General features: G+C 44.6%; 1 protein-coding gene across 1 annotated transcript in view; it reads right to left on the reverse strand.

Moving 5' to 3' along the window:
* The window catches only part of LRP5 (LDL receptor related protein 5), a 382,460-nt gene that overhangs the window by 219,499 nt on the left and 139,683 nt on the right, over positions 1 to 23,278 (reverse strand). Inside the window, exons 4-5 of the mRNA XM_085644789.1 lie at positions 15,144 to 15,340; positions 9,713 to 9,844 (exon numbers count right to left, since the gene is read on the reverse strand). Of these exons, the coding sequence (XP_085500915.1) occupies positions 9,713 to 9,844; positions 15,144 to 15,340 (329 nt within the window). The remainder of the gene's footprint in view (positions 1 to 9,712; positions 9,845 to 15,143; positions 15,341 to 23,278) is intronic.

Genomic DNA, 23,278 nt, shown 5'->3' on the forward strand with positions numbered 1-23,278 from the left:
ATTGGCAAGTTTTTTCCCTCTCTGATACCAACCTGTCTACCAAAACAAAAGAGAAGGACTTCTCGTGTGTGACCACGATATGCCCTTGAAAAGCAGATTCCCCTTTCCAGCTCATCTTTTGGTGTCACCCCCAGTGTGGCCTCATGCCAGGAAGAGGTAACACTTCTTCCAGTGGTATGTCTCTATTGTGTCCTTTCCTGGCAGTTGTTCACATCTCTCCCCAGGAGGCCAGAAGGCTGTCTCATGGCCAGCAACTGTGAATGGCCACAGGAAAACTTTCGTTAAAAAAAACTTTGGCAACATACTTGCAACTTTCAAAAGATGACTTTTACGTAAAAGTTACATTAAATTCAATTTGGGCATCAAGTCAGGTTTAATGCAATGATCCTTTTGATACCATGAAGTACCACATTTATTAAACCCATTCAGAGTTTGAACAGCTGAGTTGTCAGTGTGAAACCCTGTACTTGCCAATGGGACTACTATCCTTTCTACAGTAAAATCAACTATTTGGGGTTTTTACTGTTAGGAATATACAAACACATATTCTACTTTTCAATATGTTGCACTAAGCCTTAGGACTCGATAAGCTTACCTTAGGGGTGACTTATATATATTTAAAAAGGAAAGTCTGGACTTGGTCATTAGTTTAAATGACAACGTGAAGTTAGCAGTATAAAACTGCTCTACCAGTCTGCAGTGACAGGCTGAGAGACATGTTTCTTTGTCACATTCATGGTAGCACAATAAGTGCTGCAGCATATTAGGGACACTTTAAATTTCAGGCCCTGAGTACCCCTTGCACCATATAGTAGGGACTTATAAGTAAGTTAACTTATGCTAATTGGGTATAAGCCAATTAACATGCTTATTTTATAAAAAGATTTTATTCAAATTTGCATTGCATTTGCATTGTACATTAAGATCCTCACAACGAGTTGATCTATATTCTCCCTTTCGACACCATACTAGAAACACACAAGTTGTCTGAAAACAATTTTAGATTGAGACATTTTCCCTTTCTATAGCAAATCTGAATTGAAGGCATTTTTGGTGTTTTGTGGAATGAAAGGAGTGCCTCTTAATTGTCCCTGGCATTCAACAAACATCTGTCGATCCGCCTTTCAGAGCCACCCGCATGTTTGTTTACAGGTCAATACATGTCTGCATGTGTATCACCCATTTATCTTTCCTTCATGTTACCACTTTCTTTATACCTTTTGTGTGCATTCATGTAGTATGAAATAAACCAGAAGTTAATGAAGCGCTTTTCCACGAGCATCACTTCTATTACATGAAGTCAAATTTATTTTCATAGGCACAGGGGGAGAGTAAGTGATTTGTCCAGAATCAAAGGTGGTTGAGCCGACGTCGACACTCCAGCAAGGTTCCCCAGTTCCAAAGTCGGCAGCTCTGGCCATAGCACCACATCCTGGGAAGGTGGCAGGCAGAAGCCAATTGAAAGCTCAGCTCGTTATGTGCTCGAGGTTCCAACAGGAGCTCGAGCCAGAGCCGGGCTTCAGGCTCGAGCTCGCCCACCTCTACTGTTTTTAACTTGGTGCACTTTAAGGAAGCAAAAGAGAATGAAACATTGCTGGCAAGGTCAGGGATTTCAAACTACAAGCAAGCGCGAGCCGGGAAAGCCAAGAGTCCAGCCCCACTTCCGGTCACATCCTGCCATGTCCCCATGACTGGCAGCAGCAGGCTGACGTTAAATATATACTATTAACATCACACAGACACTCACAAGCCCACGGTTGAAAACAAAATACAGCTGCACTGGGTTCTGCTTGTAATTAGGACACTAATTACGCACAGGATGTCTTGTCATGCCTTTTCCCACTAATAATTATAACTGAACATCTTTAATGCTCTCTCGTCACTTAAGGCACATTTATGGCTCATTCGTTTTGTCAGAGGGTTCGAATGAATATACCTGTACTGGAACTTGCGCGCCTCTTGCCCTGACCAGAAATCCTCCACGCAAAGAAACTCATCTCCACAAAAGGCCCTAGGCCCCCTCTTAAATAACTGGGGCTTTGCCCTACGTGTTAAACTGGCCAAGGAAGAAAGCCTCTTCTGTGGGGTGGGTGGCATTCGATGTGTGGGGCCGTATTATTTACTGACCAGTAAACATGAAGGCATGCATGCTTTAAAAAAAAAGGGAAAAAAAATGGTGGCCGTACTCTTGTATCAAAGACAGACTCGAGCATGTTGTGGTGGTAGAAAACATTATAGGGAGCAAAGCCCGGTAATAATGTACACCATCCTACAGCACCCGCTCAACACGCATGGATACATAGCGCATTAACACCGTAACATTTTCCAGTTACTCCCATAAAAATACATATGTGCTTTTCAATACAAACATATGGGTCTAATGGCCTTTCCAATAAATTCAAAAGCAAAAAAGGTGAGGACAATTAACTAGCTTTGAGCTCCTATTTTTCTTTTTTTTTTTAAAGGGATTCCTGTGGTTTACGTTTCTTAGAATAGAAATTAGTTGACTTGTACATTAAATTATACTATGCACTTTGTGATGACCTCCACCCATATTCTTTTACCAAGTACAAAGTTTCAGTAAGTGAATGTTTTAGTTCAAACAGACTTCTCAATCTCCCACAACAAACATGCATTCGCCCAGTCTTTCATAGTGCAGAGAAGACTTCGGCCTCTCAAGATGCGCTGCTCGTAGTCTCATACAGAGTTAAGGTGTCCATGCCTCCTGTAGGCCGTAGAACCTGTAGGGTTTTACATCACACGACGTGCCACAGCCGCACACAGAGCAGATCTTACTTTCCCAATACTCGGTTGAGCCAATGATGCTTCTCTGCCTCTCGGGGAGAGAGTATGGGCTTGGGTTTCACAGAGAGGCCTCTTTTCCTCCTACTGGCAGATAAGGTTTCCCTCAAACGCACACACCTCGTAGTATGGAGTCCAAGAGCCCCGCCCCCCAGGAGAGGGAAGAAAGCGCCTTTGTCTCCACCAGCGGATGTTGCTCTGCTGTCATTTGTGGCAGGAATATAAAGATTCGACGACACTAATTTAAGTGCAGAGTGCTGGCGCTGCCTTTTCTTAATGAAACGCGCTCCAGTCCTCTGTGAAGCTACCCCGAGGCCTGCGGGACAGAGCTCCATGGGTGTGTACACTTCGAACACCTTTCGGCGCTAACTCAAGTGCACACATACTGCTTTTGGTGCACTCCCCTATACCGATTTAAGGTTTGTTATCCCAGAAATTGTGTCCGAAACACAGATCACTACATCGACTGATGTCCATCGTGCTACGTCTATCGCCCGCCAACAACAAAAGCCACAGTGAGCAGGAAGGCACGAGGCACTCCCGGAAGCTTCCTGCTGACCTCGGAGGTCAAAGGAAGGAGCTTTTACTGAGGAATGTGTTGACTTAAGCGCCCATTAAAACATATACAAACGAACGCATATGTTAAGGTAGCCTGTGTGAAGAGAGGGCAGGTTTTGGAAACAATAACACAGGCTGTGTCTGAAGCACATGAGAAAGCACAGGCCTCGCTACGGACGGGACAGGCAACAGAGAGGCTGCCAGCCTCGACGAGGTGGGGGAGGAAGGCCTACCAACCCCGCTACAGAAATATCCACCTAATTGGGGGCAACACAGAGATGGGGCGGGTGGGAGGGGCAACACAGAGATGGGGCGGGTGGGAGGGGCAACACAGAGTGAGGGCGGGTGGGAGGGGTAACAGAGTGAGGGTGAGGGAGGGGCAACACAGGGTAGGGGCGGGGAGGGGCAACACAGTAGAGGCGGGTGGGAGAAGCAACACAGTAGGGGCGGGTGGGAGAAGCAACACAGAGTAGGGTCGAGTGGGAGGGAGGGAAAAACAGTGAGGGCAGGTGGGAGGGAGGGACAACACAGAGTGATCAGGGGCAACACAGAGTGAGGGCGGACGGGAGGAAAAATACAGATTGAGGGCAGGTGGGAGGGTAACACAGACAGACTGAAAAAGATACACTCTGATAGATAGCTTAAACCAGGGGGCTCAAACTTTTTTGGTAATGAAAGCTACTTATGTTCAATGAAAATCATTAGTGTTGTGGTAGTATCCCCATCAGACTAGATTACTTTAGTTGCCACCGCATGCAATATTACCAGCAGTGATCACCTCAGTGCATCAGACAGGGTTGCCAGGAGTAGTAATAATACAAAAAAAAAAAGGCAGTTATCTATTTGGAATGCACCTACATGGGTAATACAGCACAGTCATCAATCAATCAATCAATTATTTGTAAAGCACACTCTCACCCGTGAGGGTCTCAAGGCGCTGGGGGGGGCAGGAAGGGTGCTGCTAATGCTCAAACAGCCAGTTCTTGAGAAGTCTCCTGAAGGTTAGCAGGTCCTGGGTCTGCCGCAGGTGGATGGGGAGGGTGTTCCAGGTCTTGGCGGCGAGGTGGGAGAACGATATGCCGCCGGAGGTTGCTCTTCGGATGCAGGGGATGGTGGCGAGGGCGAGGTCTGCGGAGCGGAGCTGGCGGTTTTGGGTGTAGAAGGAGAGTCGTCTGTTGAGGTATGTGGGTCCGGTGTTGTGGAGTGCCTTGTGTGCGTGGGTGAGGAGCTTGAAGGTGATCCTCTTGTTGACGGGGAGCCAGTGCAGGACTCTCAGGTTGGGTGTGATGTGGCTGCGGCGAGGGTTGTCGAGGATGAGGCGTGCAGAGGCATTCTGTATTCGTTTCAGGAGTTTGGTCGAGGCTCCTGCGTAGAGGGCGTTGCCGTAGTCCAACCTGCTGCTGACGAGGGCCTGTGTGACCCTCCGTCTGGTTTCGATGGGAATCCATATGTAGATCTTGCGGAGCATGCGAAGGGTGTTGAAGCAGGAGGATGACACGGCGTGGACTTGCTTGGTCACGGAGAGTGCCGAGTCAAGGATGAACCCCAGGTTGCGTGCGTGGTCGTTGGGGGTCGGTGCTGCTCCCAGAGTGGTCGGCCACCAGGAGTCGTCCCAGGCGGAGGGGGTGGAGCAGAGGATGAGGACCTCCGTCTTGTCCGAGTTCAGTTTCAGTCGGCTGTCCTTCATCCATTCGGCGACGGCCTTCATTACTTCGTGGAGGTTGGTTTTGGCGGTGGATGGGTCCTTGTTGAGGGAGAGGATCAGCTGGGTGTCGTTGGCGTAGGAGATGATGTTGAGGGCGTGTGATCGGGCTTTGTGGGTGAGCGGTGGCATGTAGATGTTGAACAGTGTCGGGCTGAGGGATGATCCTTGGGGTACGCCGCAGACATAGCTGCAATGCACCCCAGCACCAAGGTAATAATATTAGTAAGCCTCCCCAAAGTCACATGATTTATCACTCAAATATAATTTTTAAATATATTTTGGAACATCAACCATTTTTCTCCAACTATCAACTTAAGAGTTCTGATAATTTCACATATTGGTATTCAATACACGCCTTTTAATTTTGCGATACATACATTAATTCAACCAAGCAAAAACCTCTAACTTAGTAGACTGGGCTGCACATAGGAAAGCAACTTACTGGACAGTAACTCAGAAGTTAATTGTTGGAGAAGCCTGGCCTAAATAACGAAAAAAGTAGCCCCTACAAAATGAGCAGTGAAAGGGCACATGTGATGCGTCCATGATTCAGGAGAAGAGCAAACACAAATAAGAAGAAAGACTACAGCTGCAGACCAATAATAAGCAAGCAAGTGAGCGGGACAATGAAGCCAAGCAATTGTAAGCAATATGCAACCTTAAATCCCTTAGAAAACAATAGGTCTTGCAAGAGACAACGCATCCGCTGTCTGAGACGAGACCGAAAATAGAAGTGATCTCCCCAAGAAGGATCGTTGGAAGAGTGACATGAATAAATGTATTGAAGAGGTTTAGGTGTCCCAACGCCAATATCTCATAGGGTCTACATTATCACAGATGTCTAACTTTAATACTTCAAATCCCCCCCAAAAATAATTTACACATTATTCAACAATTATTTCACATCAAACAAGGAAAAACACCAACAAAGCAATAGCATACTTTCTATAAAGTTTTATTAATTGTGTAACATACGGTATGCAATTCTTAAATGCATTTTCATGCAACAATTCCAGAGTAAAACATATGAGAAAGGGCCATTAACCCAAAATTGTGTGCATACGGATACCCTTAGTTATCTAATTAGCTTATATATAGGAAGTTGCAACAAGGATTACAGACAGCTCTTGCCATTTTGAGTTATTTTCTGGAATGAGGCGCCACTGGAGATATCTGGCAATGGACACAGTCACCAGAATATGGCACTTGTCAACCTGTGCAGCCGTATTCGAAGCATCTAGAAATACAAGACCAAAAACATCCTGGTTCGATTCATCAGGAAAGCTTATTATGCAAACATGCCTTGAATTGTGAGCCAAAAGTGAGACACTAAATACCTGGACAATAAGAGGGAATGGAAAAAACTGAGGTTCTCTTCATGATTATTTTACAGGAGCACCGCCCATGCTACAGTGTTGAACGAGGCACAAAGAAACTTCTCTAATTGGCTCAGGAAGAGTCTGGACTTCTTTATGCTCACTACCCACCTGGATTCTCGAAGAAGACCGCAGACACACTGGGCATCCCAAAAGAAATTTAAAAGGAGCCAGCACTGACCAACCATTCGTTGAGGTAAGGATGTAGTAAGATCCCTCAGGGATAGAGCAATCCCACCAACGGTACTGGATCATGGAAACACAATTTGTTTGGATTGTTAATTCCAAGAAGTAGGTTCCTTAGAAACACCAAGAACCCAAGCATATGAAGAAAAAGTCATCCAGGCGATGAGATGGAGGAGATGGATGTTGCATCTATAGTTTGAACTGCTGATTCGAGGAAGGAGGTGACATCCATCCCTTTACTGGAGTGCAAGGAACCCATCACTACACTACCCTGAAAGAATAATATCCATCTTAAAGGAATGGATTTTGCTAATGGAATTCTGGATGAAGACTGTTGTGGTTCAAAAAGGGATGCTTTAACAGCATTGTATTCTGGGAAGCTTTTCCTTTCAGTGAGCGGCTGATATCAATACAGCTGACGAAGCCCTGACTAATACCATATCAAATGCCAGATCTATCATGAATGGCATTTAATTTACTGCCATGGCTTAGACAGGTCCAGAATTGTTTCTTTTCCTCAATCAAGAATGAATTAAGACTTCACTTAGAGTGTGGAGGGAACAAACAACCCTTTAATTTCTGGAAGAAACTGTAAATATGGAGCAGAATCCACTGGCTCAATTTCCCCCACGACTTTATTCTAATGCATGCCTGAATGTATATGGCATTTCAATAGCGCAAGCCCATCCAAAATACAGTGGAGCACTGTACATGGTCAAAGATAAGAATGAAGTAATTGAGCTATAGGAAAGCGAGCTGGGACGTGGACGGTTAATAGACTGTAATGTTGTTTCTTTAAAATGGAGAGTCTTCAACTTTTTCCGATATTGGAGCAGTGCTGGGGTTGTCCTGTTCGATCTGGGGATGCTCCCAATCCGGGATGCATTGATGGAAAAGGTCTTCTGTCTTGTTTTTTCTTTTTTTAGACTGCTTAGTCTAAGTTGGATAGTGTCCTGGCTCCACGTGTGGCAGGAACCAGCAGAGATGGTGAGCTTGTGTGCAAGACACTCAGGAGTGCCAGTCGTAATGGCTTTACAAATGCATCAGATGATTTTGAAGATGGTGCGGCTAGCAGGGGAACTAATTGAGTTTCATCAGGATAGTGGTGATGTGGGCATATTTCTTCTGGACCTGCATGGGAAGTGCTGCAGCGTGTACTATACCGTCAGGGGTGCCAGTGTCGAGTCTTGACGGCCATGGAGCAGGGTGTTACACCACTCAGATGCAAGAGTATGAAGGCTTGAACAGTAGTTCTGAGGTGCTTTGTGAAATAAACATTTTAACTTTCTTTAGACAAGAGAGCTGGTACCAGTCTGTCTTTGGTTTTTAGGCAATGTGTCCCTTGAGGGGGGGAGGTTGGTGTTCAGGGTCAGTCCAAGTGACTTGGCATTAAGTGAAAGTTGGGGTCTGATGCAGTCATGGCTCATATTATTGAGCCAGGTTTGTACTGAATCTTCTGCGTTGTCCATGGCAAATAATTTGTCTTGGTTGGGTTGAACTTCTGCTAGGTGCTATACATCCAGGTCAGGACAATTCGTAAGGAGTGATTGAGTTCTCTTTCAAGTGCCCAAACATTTCTTGAGAAACATCTCGCTTGACAATGTTCTGAAGATTGACAATGTTCTGAAGATTCCGCCTCTGGTTCTACATCCAAGGAGTCATCATCCAACACTTGATCAGGTTCACTATATTGTGTCACCATGGATGAGGTGGTTCGAGAGGGAACCTCTTGTCCAAGAGTACATCTGCAGTCGCTTCAGCCAAGAGCTGCATCTGCTCTGCAGACATAGGTGCTAAATTACTGCATCAACAGTGAGATGCATAGGCACTTGAAATGGCCCACCCACAGAAACTTTCACAGCAGTACCACTCACTCCACTGGAGCATGCACGACCACAGAGCAATCCCAAGGGATTTTGTATGCAATGCTACAACATTTTAGGTTTATGCTGGCACATTCCTCTATCCTCATTCGGTGGACCCAGCATAGGATCATGGAGTAAAATCTGCGTCCTCTTCTCAAAAGCTTTCATTCCATTCCCAGGAGATCAGCAGCACCACAACCAAGGAAACAACTTGCTTTTAAATACTCACCCTGGTGGAGATTAGGCATCTGTACTTGTGCTTCTGCAGCGGTCTCTGGTTCTCAAATTTGCAAGGCAGCAAGAAACCTCACGTTTCATGGCCATGTCCCTTAGCTTCTACTTCCTGCCCTGTCACCTTCACTTTGCAGCTTTACCCGCAATCATGGCTTGATCGGCAGTGATCTCAATTAGGGGCCAGTCTGATACCACACATTCCAGATGAGGCATACGATCTTACAATCTGTCCCCCATGGAGAGGCGGCTGCATATAAGTTTGGCCATAAGCCAAGAGAGCTCAGTCTCTCAATGGAAGACACACTTCCTGTAGCCTTGACTTTGGAAAAAATAACTTTGCAGTGAAACTTTAACATAAATGAGATTGTTGAGCGAAATTACCTAAAGACCAGATAAGGCACGTGAAATCTCTATTACCCTAGACTCACAGAGACAGAATGAAAACAGACATCAGTTGGGTAAGTGCTGCTCTCCATAGTCTCATTCAGGGGAGGGATACATTTTAACCAGGCAAGCAGGAGCCAGTCTCAGAGGGCAGGATAATCTCATAGTTACAGACTTGGTCAAGAAAGAGAAAAATAGTGGCAAAGCTCTTTCCAAAAAGAGCTAAAACGTGAAAAAGTCACAGGAAAAAGAAAATCCACAGAAAAGAACATGCAAAGCTTTAGACATGTAGACTGTTGCACACAAAAAACACACACACACACATATATATATATATATATTTTTTATTTTTATTCTGGCGTAACACTTGTTTATTCAGTGACATTATTCCTCTGCTGATCTTCAGTTTGAAATAGAGCCTGCATTCTGGCATATTTAGTGTGGGAAGGTACCCCAACACAATACACTTCAAGACAAACAAGTTGGTTTGACATTTTGCATGGAGCTCCAAAACAGAGGGAAAGCGCTTGTGAAGCTGTTTATACTTTCAGTACTAAAAAGAAGCTTGCTGCTACTGATGGCCATGTAAACACATCTCTTACCATCTTTGCAGGTTCTTCCATCCTCCAGCAGCTGCACTCCGGTGGGACAGGCACAACTGTAAAAGGGATCTCTTGGAGACAGCAGGCATAGGTGTGAGCAACCACCATTTTGCTCTTCGCAGGGTGAAGGAACTGTAAGACACAAAAGTCAGATACAGTCAGTCACAAAAAAAACCCTCAACCATATCAATCATAACATTGTTGAGAGCCTCTGCTTCGAGTCGCTAAACCTTGAAAAATGTAGTTATTAACCTCTTCGCCTCATTTCAGAATATACATTTTGTAATGAACAATTGTAATTCCTGTACTATATTCATACTCATGTAATGCGCTCTGATACCCTCGGGTCTAGCCAGCGCTATATAAAACCTTAAATAAATAAAAGGGGACAAACAGAATCGTGAGGTTGATGAAGTTGTTACACAGATGCCTTCACCTTGAGCAATATTTAAGTGAAAAAAGTCACGGAGAAAAAGCATTGGTAAAGCCAATATGACTTGATCTGACTGCTAGCAATTTGGCTTTGTCAATGCTTGTTTTGTCATGGTGTTGCAAAACGTATTTTCGGCAAAACACTGGCTAGAATCAAAAATATATTTTTGTTCTTAAAAAGCACACATTGCCATAATCCATGGCCCTTAAAAGAACTACTTTGTGTGTGGATGTGCATCTTGTGATACGGCTAAATGTCATCATTCAATGTGAAGTTAGCCAATGACTGAAGTAGGCTGATCCACTGCCTCATGCTATAATGGGTAGAGGAAAAGGGTGAATGACAAAATAAAACACTGGGTGAATAAGACTGGATGAAAGCCCCATACCAGATGTAAATTATACATTCAATTTGAGTAAATTCAAAAGGCCTAGCTACAGTCAGACCTAAACAAAAATAGGACTTTTCAGTGAACATTCTGACACGCGCCCACTGGCCTTTGGGGTGAGAGCTCTTGATAAAGGGTTGCAGGAGGTCAGTTAGTGCTTCCCTTGTGTCCTTAAACCTGCAGTTCTTTTTGAAGCTCTGGAAAGGGGTCGACTGACAATCAGGCAGTGCCAGACGGGCTTGTCTCATAGGTCAGTGTGTGAGCCGGTAGTTGGAGTGCTTGTCGGCCTGCTTTATGTTATACTGGGCCAGTTTTTACTGTTAATTTCTAAGGTATGAACACAAACAATGCCTGAAGCAACCACAAATGCACTCAGTCTTCGATACCTTGCAAAACACTTATCAGCTTCTTTCCGATATTTGAGGAGAGCAAAAATGATTATTGGAAAGCTTAAACCATTCTGAGCCCTCATCACCACCTCTACAGACTGGGACAGACCACATGAAACTCTGCCTTGGTGCTGCTCCTACTGGATTAATCCAGATCTGTCCGACATATCACCTCCAGAAGGGAACAAAAGCAACCTCAGATGGGGTCTAGCCTTGCAGACTTTGTTGGTGAGGTGCAGCTTGAGACCAGAGGCGCACAAGCACAAGGTGTCTGTCACTTGGCATTGAGGAAAATCAAGAATGTGAGGAGATGAATGCTTCAATTAATTTCAGTTACTGGCAATCACTCTGAGCCGCATTACAGTCCTTCATTTTTTGCTCAGTGTGCCCCTACAGATCACGATATGCAAATACATCCTGGTCCCGCTCCAATAGGAACATTCTGGTTTGAATTGCCAGGCCTTTTATTCTAAAAACGTCAGACTGTCAGTCGTACCAGGCAAACCAGCAGCAAATCTGTGCATCGCCTGGAGACTGGCAAATGCTTGAGATCGAGATACTCTAGCAGGGGAGGTACACTTTTATTTCCAGCCTGTGGAACTTTCTTTCTTCCTTCATCTGCATTGGCTGTGACTAGTGCAGGGTTTGCCTCCGCTCCATAGGGGTCTTTATCTCGCACCCTATGCTAATAGTTGTTTGGTGTATCCTATCTCTTATGGAGAGGGCGCATTGAAATATACGAGGGACTATTTAATATTTGGAGAGAGCGCTGAATCATTACACAATGAATTCTTCATCTCAACCGTGTTCTTTATAAAAAATCTATATTTTTTAGGTCTGGGTTTTGAGACTGCAAAATGGACTTGTTGGTAATAAACATGAGTGGTCTTATGAGTCGTCCTTCCAACCATTTGTTTTTTTGGACCAGCCTCTTTCGGCCTTTGGCTTGAGACGGTCAATCACATCTTGGGTCTGCCCACTGGAGTATTCATGTATCAAGTACTGGTATTGTCTGTTTCGGGTCATCTGGGAGCCCGAGTGCTTGCACTGGACTGCATGAGGGACTACTTTACTTTAAATTGGTAGGACGTTAATTTTGTCCTTTATGTGTTTGCATATTTATTTTAGTTTTTATTTTTGTATTAATTTGTTTAATACTCTTTTCGATTGATATTAACTCGGTTATTTCATCATTTGTACAGTGAGACTGGTTGGTCCTTGCACCCTGTCCCTCAAGGGGACGAGGTGAGTGGGTTAAAATGTTTTAAACAATCAAATATATAAAAGGGTACAAAGTAGACCTCCCAGAGATAACTCTTGAGCCACCTTCCTTCTCCCAATTTCTCGGACCCACTCCCAACCTGGACGACAATAAGCGCACCTAGAGCACACACTTCTGCACACACCATACACGTGTATTGCTGTGAGGACATACACATTCTCAACACACCTACCGTCTAAAAGCACAGGTCCAGGCAGCCATTCCTGTAGCTGACTGAGGGTTACAGTAGAGGGAGTGAATGTGACAGGATCCCAGCTGGGCTGCGGCACTGAGCCACATCCAGCAGAAAGGTCGCCCTCACTGAAATTAAGGGTCTCACAGCTGCTCAGTGGCAACACATGCAAACAAGTGAGAGACAGAAACACTCTACAAGGGGAGAAATTAAAGTTACAAGGAAAGAAGCAAGCAGAACGCAGAGGCATAGGAGAAATAGAGAGGAGGCGTGGCGCGCACACAGAAACGCCACCCTCCAACGTAGAGTCATGTAACTATTGAACAACCCTTCCTGCAATCCGTGTGCAATGCATAGACTCCATCAGCAGACCTCAGGCTCATAATATGTTTTTCATCGCTCACAGCAAGGAGGAAATGCAATTTAAAAAAAAATCCACCTTCCAGAAGGCTTCAGAGAAAACACAAGCATAAACAAATATAGCCCAGTAATACGTATTTACAAGCACAGTGAACGAAAAAAGCTCTGTCTCTTGTCTTCTTACAGCAGCCCAGGTGGAGTATCTCAGTAGAGCTCTCAAGAGCCTCCATTATTGAAGTGGAGAGGCAGGGCCATCTTGATCGCATAGCACGCCACATACACGGCCCTGTCTACAAACAGGGTGGCATCAGAAAAATATAGACCCATTGACAATAGGGGAGCAGCTAAGCTGAAAATCCATCCAAAGGCCATGTCGAAGAATACCAAGAAACAATCAACATCCACGACTAAATGTAAGCTGTCCCCTTCCCAAAGCCCACCTGATGACCATATGTCATTTTTCAGTAGCAAAATCAATTAGTTTTGGCCTATCTTGCCCAAGCCCTTGCCAGTATAGGCAATACCATAGCTCTTGTTAAGGGGCTGCTCTACAGCTTTGATTTGGTAAGGTCGTTGGAACATGGTCCAAAAAGTGCAAAGCTCTCACTGGTGAGAACGAGGTACACAAAGTTATCTAGATTTAGATTGAGCATTTAGATCAGTGGTTCTTAACCTGGGGTCCGCAAAGCCTAATCAGGGGGAGCGTGACTGCCTGGGAAATTAAATAGTATTAACTAATTAAGGAAGGAATTGTGAAGGAATTTGAAATTGGAGGCTAAAAATTACGTCAGTATATTCAGATTGATTCATGGGAGCAGTGCAAGTGCATCAAACAAAATATATTAAGGATGAGGAGTGGCCTCATTTAAATTTAGAAAAGTTCCAACCTTCCAATTAAAATTACTTTTTTTTAAACTTGTTTGTAAAATAAATAAAATATTTCATCATTTGTGTACATGTTTGATGAATGCCTGTTTATGTATTTTTTGTGGTTCCAATCACTGAAAATGCTTAGGCTGGGGTTCCAAGGCCTACAACCAACAAATCAAAAATGGGGAGAATACGACAGACAATCACATTTGTCTTTTTACAATCACCAATCTTCCTGGATCGCTGTTCATTTTATGGGATATCTAAAATTCATTAATTTCAATTGTAATCTTCAGTGTCCTCCAGATTGCATGTCTAATTAGGTTTCAACGCATTTCGGTGATTACCCTGTATTTTAGGCCACCTTCTTCAGGACAATAATTTGTCTCCCATAGTGCAATTTACAACCAGTCTTACCTTAAAATCTCTTCTTGCTACATGCAATCTTGTCATGTGTTCTTATAATCGCACAAGATGCTCCCCGTAATGGAATCCCAGGAGTGTCTAAGAGATCTTATTACCCAAGGGGGCGCAACTATTTGATAGTTTCTCCTTTTCTTCTTCTAATTTTAATACTCTTGACAGGAAAGATACTCAATAAAGAATATATAAGCCTGGTATTACGTTGTTTTCATAAAAGTTCTAATTTCACTCGATTTCTAAACTTTGAGAACCTTACTGTTTCGGTGGGACGCGTCTGTCGTCCTCTATCTCACTTCGTCTCGGGATTGTTTCTATCTCTCATCTGTGCCCTCGGTGTTGCTTCTCCAGACACCCATGCCTTCTGTGTTGCTTTTGCACAACCATTTCCCATTTTGCTCCCCCGGAGTTGTTTTTTTCCCCCCTTACTCTAAAAAAAAAAAAACTTTAAAAATGCTTTGGAAGATTTTTTCTGTTTATTTATCAATTTAACTCTGATTAGTAAATAAGAAGAAAAAAGTGCCTGTGTCATTTAGTGGGCAAACGCATGCGTAGGCTTTTTTAAAGTCTATTTTAGCTATACAGCATACCTTCGGGGATGCTGTACAGCAATGCTACAAACCATTGGCAAATCCAGTAGGTTTTAAAGACGAGACCTACTGGCTTTGTAATGGGCATAATTACTCCTTATATTATGTATTTATGAACACTTCGAACATTGGCATGCATCCTAAAGAATGGTTCGTTAATACACCGCATTTTCTCAATGTTTTATTTTCATGCATCTATCCCATTCCCTCCAGCCCCCTTTAAATCACTTCTTTTGCTTCTCTTTATCTCCTTTCTTCCATTCGTTTTCCGGTCCTTTTCTTTCATGACTTGATCACGCTCTCGTACCATTGTTTATTCCCTATTTCTTGCCTGCCTTTCTCTCTCTCCAAACTCTTCCTCTCATTCACCTCTCAAGAAAAGACATCAAAGTGTTTGTGAGGGAAGGTTTACCCAGCACTATTGTACAACCCCTTCACACCTGGTTGCGACTAGTGTGAATGTTTATCCAAGTTCCCCCAAACCCACCAGTTCCTCTAAAAACTATGGTATGAAGAAGACGACTTACAGTATGGCTGTCTCTCTTGGCTCAGCACCTGGATGTCCATGGGGGAATACAGCGAACTCAGTATTTCCCGCTTTTTTTCTCCAGTTCTTTTGTTACAAGCATGGATAGAGCGCGTCTGCCAGTCCGTCCAGTACAGGGTTTCCCCAGACAACGTTAGTGCAAATGGATGAGTGAGGCTGCCCTCCACCACCTTCTGCCTAGATTTGGAAAAAAGCAACATTATTTTTCTTTCATAACATGAAATATGCTCAGATACAGCCTAATCAACATATTTGTATACAGGAAAATGAACTGAGATTGCAGACACATTCTTACAAAGAAAAAGTGGACCATGTTTCTACCACTGTCTTCTTAAAGACAAACTTACTTTCCAATGGCAACAATCATTCTGGTGGGTACAGAGTATTATTTTCTGCTGGATACATTTTCTGACAGATTCTTCACCTTATGAATGAGTACCAACGCAATAGCTTCTGGAGGCTGAACTGAACAGTGCTGAGTGACCAACTCCTGCAGCACAGCCCTTGCAAAGTATTCATCCCTGCATGCTCTGGCTGAAAGGCAGAAATATTTAGCAAAAGTATGCAAAGAAGACTATGTGTCTGCCTAGCAGATGCCAGAACACCTTTGGTGAAAACTATGGAAGCAGCCATAGCTGCAGCTAAATGGTCATGAATGTCCTCTGGAAGGCATTTCTTCCTAAAGGGTAGCTCAGCGTTAAATTGTGGATTTGGCCACGGCTCTGCCTTATTTTATTTTTTTATAGCTCGTAAAGATCTGCGCATCCAGTATGTTCTGCAGAGTACAATGATGTGACAGGACACTACATGTTTCGGTTCTTGTCAATACAGCTGTTCCTCCTCCTTAGCAGGATAAGAGGAATAAAGGAAGATGAAATGTTAATTGTCTGGCCAACGTGGAAGGTATCAAACAACTATAGGGGGAGAGGGAGCTAATAAAAGGTCAAGAACCCTTGCTTCCCAGAACAACTATGAAAATATTAAAGGGGTATCTATTCCTGTGGTACTTTATCTCAGGTTAGATATGTGGTAGAGGGGGGGGGGGGGGGGGGGGGTCTTCCTCAATAGGAAGTAATGCCCTTAAACCTGTGAGGGTGTCATACTTCATCATAGGGCTTAGCTCCTTGCTGGGTCGGTTCTGCAATGCCCCATGGGCCTCGGGTGAGGGCTCTTTAGCTAAGATCTTTTAGAAAAATAAGCCGTGATGGTGAGTGCGTGGGAGATAACTTAAGTGGTGAATTAAAACGACCTAAGGGTACCATAAAGTTATATTTAATCTGGGGTCTCCTGGGTAAAGATAAAAGGTGTGTGTAGATTGTTCTCTTCTAGTTATGAAGAAAGGCAATCCATCAACATGTATAGGTCATTGATGGACCCCCAAACATGTATTGTCCTGTCACATCATCTCTCACTGGAGGCCTAAGAGTTACAGCCATAGTGACGGAGGGGGGCCGTCTCCAGATTTGAGTTTTCAATTTGTGGATCTCATCACCACAGTCCAGAACATAAAGTGTCTTCATTTTTGTGTCATATACTTCCCTTCAAATGTTTCCATAGGGGATGCCTTCTAGATCAGCTGATTTCAAAGGATGTGGTACATATTTATGTAAATTCTGTTTCTGTTTCAAGTACTGCGGAGATAATCCCGATTGTCCCAGACTGGGCATGGAAGATCTGATTTGTTGACTTGTTGACAGTCCAAATTCACTCTCTCCCGCACAGAGGACCTGCTTTCACAGCAACATGGTCAACTCACTCTTCCCAATCCTCAAACCCTGCAGGTGATGGAGAATAAGGGGTTTTAGCTTGCGACTATCTGATGAAGAAACAAACGTTACTTGGGCAACCAGAAAGCCCGATAGTCTATGCAGGCTGCAGTTACAAATCTGTTTGATGGAGAGAGTGCAAAGTCCTAGATCACCTTTCTGCTTTCAGTGACAATAAGACTTAGCTCAGGGACAGCATCTCCAACTTGTGCAACCAAATAATCAAATTCAAAAGATGGAGATCCAGAGTGGGTATCAGACCTCCATCCTTCATGAGGTCCAAGAAGTAAAGTTATTAGAATACCATGCACTTACCTTCCAGATGGACCACCTCTACTGTCCTTTTGTCCAGCAGGGCAAGGACCTCTGCCTACAAAATGGAGGTGTGCACTGGAGAGCATTTCATGGTAGAAGAAGAGCAGTTCATGAGGGAGGGACAGGAAGGGTAGGACATAGCTCTGAAAATTAGCTGGATGATGCAGTGGTCCATTATGATAGTCTTTTAAATAGTGTAAAAATGGGACCCGCTGCCCATCGGAAGAGGATGGTTGGGGGGCATAAGAAAATGCGAAGGCTGGACCTGCTGCTGTTCGTCATGGCCGTGTTGGTGGTAGTGCTTCCATTCTACAGCTAGGCCCAGCAAGTGAGTCCTAGCCCTCCTATTTTTGGAGCAGGCCAGAAGGATTCTTCCTTTTAAGTCAACAGCTGTTCGCCATTAAAATGCATTTCCATTTCTTGGGCATTTACACGGAAGCCTGTAGAATAAGAAGTTTGCTCAGTGCAACAGCCATGCATATAGGCATGGATGAGTGAGAAGACAAAAAGTGAGAGTCATACTGAGCAGCCCTTTGGCATATGGTTATCGGTCTGTGGACTGCTGGGCCCAAAAAGGTTTCCCATGCAGCCACAACAGGACCTAAGAAAACCTCAGTAAATAGTAGCAACGGCAATTCCAGTTTGGAAATGAGTTCCAAGAACTCAGTCAAAATGTTAGACGTTGCCCTCACAGAGGGCAAGGTCAACTGCATGGCTTTAGTGGCTTTTCATACTACAATTATAAATGAGAAAGCTGGACTAGAGGAGTGAGATATTTCCCTTTCTGGCGAAGTCTTCAGGGCACTTGTATTCTGCAAGTCCAGATATAAGTCAGCATTAGAGTTAATCCGTAGAAATTATCCGGCAATGCGAGAACATCAGTCTGAAACGAACCAACTCTTCCAAGCAGACAAATCTCTGAGCCCTAGGATGAATATGTCAAGAGAACATCGTTGAAATTCACCTTAACGTTTACTCTTGACACATGAATAATTTCTTGAAACATAAATGGCATTCTAGGAGGCATTATAGTCAGTTCCATAGGCAGCATCTGCATCAGTGTCAAAGAAGGCTCTGACCGAAAGGGGGATGGGAACCTGGCTGACTTCATCTTCCTCTTAGGTGCCAAGGCCAATGTCCATGGAGGTGCGGCATCAGGACCATCGAAGATGTTGTACCGGTAGGAATGTGCTCCCCTTTGCAGGGCAGCAAAGATAGCACAGGTACTATCCTGAACAGCTAAGGCATAGCCAGACAAAGCTTCAACTGAAGCTGTGGTGAAATAATCGAGCTGGAAATTCCGGTCTCTTTTTCAGCATTGAGATCTTATTCAACAAAGAGAGTCTGGCATCAAAACTCCAGATGGTCCCAGTAGCAGGAGAAGCTCCTTGAAGAAGACAACTGACTTGCCTAGGGATTAGGGACCTCTGACTACTTAGCTTCACATTTGCCAATGCCACTGGATGCATGGAGGCACAGGAATTGCAGGCTGTGTCATCATGATCCCAGACACCACATGCAGAGGTCATGCAGGTCCGATGAAGACATCTTCTTGAGGCACCTACAACAAGGCTAAACCATTAAAGCGAAGACATTTGACCTAGTTGCTAACGAAATGCGGAGGATTGTTGTCAATGAGGAACAGAGATAGCGAGAGCTTTTGGCCCACGTCGATGACAGAAACTGATGCTTCCATGCAAGTTGGATTCTAGTATACTCTAGTGTTGCCGTGTACTGAGATGGAGTCTCAGCTTAAGATGCATGGTGCCACCTAGCTGCGTTACATAAATATTGCAGGGGAAAGGATAATTTTTAAAGGAGAGGAATCTGCAGGAAAATGTAACCATCCGAAACATCCAAGAGAAGTGTTGGGCGCGTTCACAGCCCATAGAGTGAATACAGCATGTCTCAAAGACAGTGCATGCATGCTGCCTAGGTTCGACCTATTTATTTAAAAGGTTTTATATAGCGCTGGCTAGACCCGAGGGCATCAGAGCGCTTTACAATGGTTAGGCGAGGACAACAATTGCAATATAACATTTGTCCAAAAAGGTAAAATGCAGGACAGTAAGAACAATATGCATAGGACACTTATAACATGGGCAAGAAAATAATAAAAATAATTAGGTCATAACAAGTATTGGATAATTCAACTAGGGAGGAAAGTCAAGGATTAGGGGGGGGATATAGAAGGAGGGAACTGAGGAGGGTGAAGGGAGAGGAGATAGCATAGAGAACTAGAGGGGGGAGGTTATAAATATATGAAAAAATGAGTAGGAATAATGGGGCAGGGCCATAGTACAGTCGGGGGCAGGTTGAGACACCATGCTAGGCGGCAGTGGTTAAGGACCCCAGTATTTATTGAGAAGGTGCAGCTTGAGGTCTTTTTTGAAGCAGAGGTAGGAGGGGTTGCAACGAAGATCTTTAGGGAGTGAATTCCAGATAGTAGGCGCATTTCCGGAGAAGGAGCGTGATTTGAGTAGATTTCTTGTTTAACAAAGGAGGAACTAGTATGAGAGCATTGGTGCTCCTCATTTCTCTAGCGCAGCCAGCTTTGTGGAGTTTATCTGAAAGATACAGTGGGGTGTGACGCCCGGCCAGATTCTTTCTGCTCACCTGAATGCCACAAGGACTACCATGACCAGGGGGCTCTACGGGAGGAGCTGCGTCACACTCTGTGCCATCCGGGGCTTAAAGCCCGCTACCGTCTCCCGCAGCCCGGGCTAAGCCCTGGCCAAGGGCGGGCCCATCCTAGCCCGTCAGAGACTAGAAGAGGCTGGGCTAGACCACCCCATCAACGTCTGAACCGTAAGACTCTGACTCATAAGTACTAAAGGTTCATTGTGTACTTTACCTGCCCTGGGGTGGTAACATGAGCAAGCGTAAAGCAGGAGTTGGCATGGGGGTTGTGGGTAAACTGGATGCTTTTCTCTCTAGGGCGGAATCGCCGCTAATGCATGAGATCCAACTGACTGAGCGCAGGCTATCATTAGAGCCACCAACCCTTAGCTCCAATATTCCTTCTACCCAATAGTTCCGATGGAACTACTCCGAAGCCCAGTCAGCTGTCTTCAGCACACTTTCCTTACTCCCCTCCCAGCCCAGACAGTCCACCCAGTACTTCCATGGTCACTACCAGCGGTCAGAAGTCCAGCCAGGAAATAAATGGCGGACCACCACAAAAAAAGGAAAGCTTGAGGGCCACAAAAGACAAACCCTTTGCCTCCTAGAGCAGACAAGCGTAAAATAGATGTAAAAGGCATCACAGGCAGTTCACAATCTAAGAATGCGCCTACCAGTACATGCCCCCCTACTTGCCCCCCTATTGGTACCATAGACTCACCCCACTAACGTGGACAAGCTCTGCACACGGATTGAACAGAAACTTTCAGCTTTGATTGACCCACTATATAAAAGGCTGACTTTGATCGAAGACAGGCTCTGTAAAATAGAACAGGGTATTTGCAGCAGTCCCCCTAATAACTTGAATTGGCAGAAGGATGGCAGGTCTATAACACAACCAGCGCGGAGAGACGTAGCCATGCCAAAGGGTGCCCGGGCTAGTGCATGTCCCCTCCCCCTACCCTCAGTAGGTATAACTACAGATGTAATCCAAAATACCAATTTACCCCATGGGGGCGAATCTCTACCATCGACATCGCAGCAAGGGAAGCAGTGTATTCGCACTTGGCCCTCTATGCGCCCTGCTGATGACACTCAGAACAAACATGACTTCCTTCATCTCCCACCGGAAGCTCGACCACACACAGTTGTTTTGGCTAATGTTCCAGTGCTCCCCGATAATGCCCGGGAGCACTGGTCTACATTGAGAAATAAGGCACTACACTTGCTCAGTAACAGGACCGGCATAAAGGAGCATCTTTTTAGTGAATTTAAAATGGTTCATAGAATTCCCTGGATCGGGAAATCTCACAAGTCTCTATCTGATGACTGTGTGGTCTTGAGCTTTCGGTCACCAATGCTGGTTCTGCATATTCTAGAGTGCGCTGGTAATAGTTTCAATAGTTTCAATATCAAGGCGGACGATATTAATATCCTTCCCCTGGGTTTCTTTTATCAACCAAATAGTGTTTGGTGCAGTGAGAGTAGAGGGATAACCCAAGCATATGGCCATTATAACCAATCTGTTACCACAAGCAATCGCTTTGAGATTCTAACTTCATTAGAAGACATAGATTGACTTGCAACATTGGGGGGGGGGGGAAGAGGGACTCCTCCCTCTGGAACCCAAAACCCTGGGAGTCATTTACGGACTGACCCAGGTCTGCCCATGTATGACCCCGTTGGACTGACAAAGTATGGGGCCACGGCTGAGGTGAAGGCTGTGTATACCTGCAGTTCAGATATAACTGAGGGAGTGTGCATAATGGAGGTGGAGAAGAGAACTGGTGCGGAGGAGATAGGTGTTATTAGTTTCCTGCAAGTAAATACCACTATATCATCTAATACTTCGGGCTTGATATCACCAGCTAATGATCATTTATCTGCTTTGCAGGGGAATAATAGTAATGTAATCCAAGGACCTTCAAACCCACACGTCAATATTTTCCTGGAATATAGCAGGCTTAGCACCAAAAACCATCTTGACTGACTGGTTCACTTATATCGACAGCCACGATGTTTGGGTATTTCAAGAAACTTGGTTCCTGGCCCAAATTTAACATCCAGGTTTCCTAAACTTTTCCAAAGCAGCAGCAGGGGGACAGAAGGGAAGACCCAAGGGAGGTTTCACTTGCTGGGTCAGACAGCAAGCGGGTTCTATGGTGGAAGAAGTATACATTGATAGCCCGGACATTATGGCCCTGCGCCTCCGGAAGGCGCATGAGCTTGATGTCCTGATTGTCAATGTCTACGCCCGAGGGTTGCCTGGGGGGGAGGAGATCCAACGTAGTTACCCTCCTTGATGGCTTTCTCGAATGCAATCGGGGAAGCTGTAATTTGATACTAGCCGGTGATTTTAACTGCTCTTTTGAGCCGCTGGATAATGACGACAGCTTGCTTAGCACTGAGGAGGATGCTCAATAGAACATCCCGCAATTAGAGTTATGCCCTATTAGTAAATGGACTGAAGCAGCGCTTCAATTAAAAGGGCTGTGCTTGGAAAGGGGACTGAGGGCAACGAATGGGAGGTCACAGTCTGATAGAAAGGGCGTACACACCTTTAACAATGGTCTGAGAAGTAGCCGTATAGATTATATATTTTTAAATGTCGAATTATGTTCCTCACTCTTAGATATGGTGATGCAGGAGCGGACAGAAAGCGATCATAACCCGCTGGTACTTCACTTATTGGCGCCAGGTCTAAGAGGTTGTAATGATAATGCTGTTGAGTATGTTACAGCTGATACCAAGCTCACAAATGACATGAGGAGAGTTAGATGGGCTAGGATTTCCTACAATGTCAGGGAACTGGAACAGATTAAGGCATTGGTAGTTTGATCTATAAACATTCTTTATAGTTGCGACTCTCAGGAGGGCATCAACCAGACTATTGTTCAGAACCATAATGATTTTTTTTTCCAATTAAAACTATTTTTTATAAAAACGTATAAACCTAGGAAAAATCCCTGTGCTAAGGCAGCTCTCTGGTATAATAAATCCTGCAGGGAGGCCTATAAGCTACTATTAAGGGCCGTTAAATATAAAGCTATGGGCGACATGAAAATGGCCACGACCAGGTACAAGACAACCCAATTGCAAGCTAAGAAAGACTGGTATGAGACACATTGGAAAGATTTGCTTGACGCCAGCGAAGGGAAAAACATGGTCATATTTTGGCAACTTGTTAAAGGGGGAGTGGCGAACTAAATCAGACTCCTATCAATCAGGTCTCTCCCGAACTGTGCGTTTCTCACTTTGAGGCACAGTTCACTACCATTAACCTTAGCGACGAACCACTCCAATGGGCCACTTCAAGTACCACCTTATGTTTTACCAGTGCTGAGGTAGAATTTGTACTTTGTTCGATTCCGAGAGGTAGGGCCCATATATAAAGTTACTTGCCAACGCTATG

This window comes from Triturus cristatus, chromosome 3_1 (genome assembly GCF_964204655.1).
Source record: "Triturus cristatus chromosome 3_1, aTriCri1.1, whole genome shotgun sequence".
Classification (NCBI taxonomy): domain Eukaryota; kingdom Metazoa; phylum Chordata; class Amphibia; order Caudata; family Salamandridae; genus Triturus; species Triturus cristatus.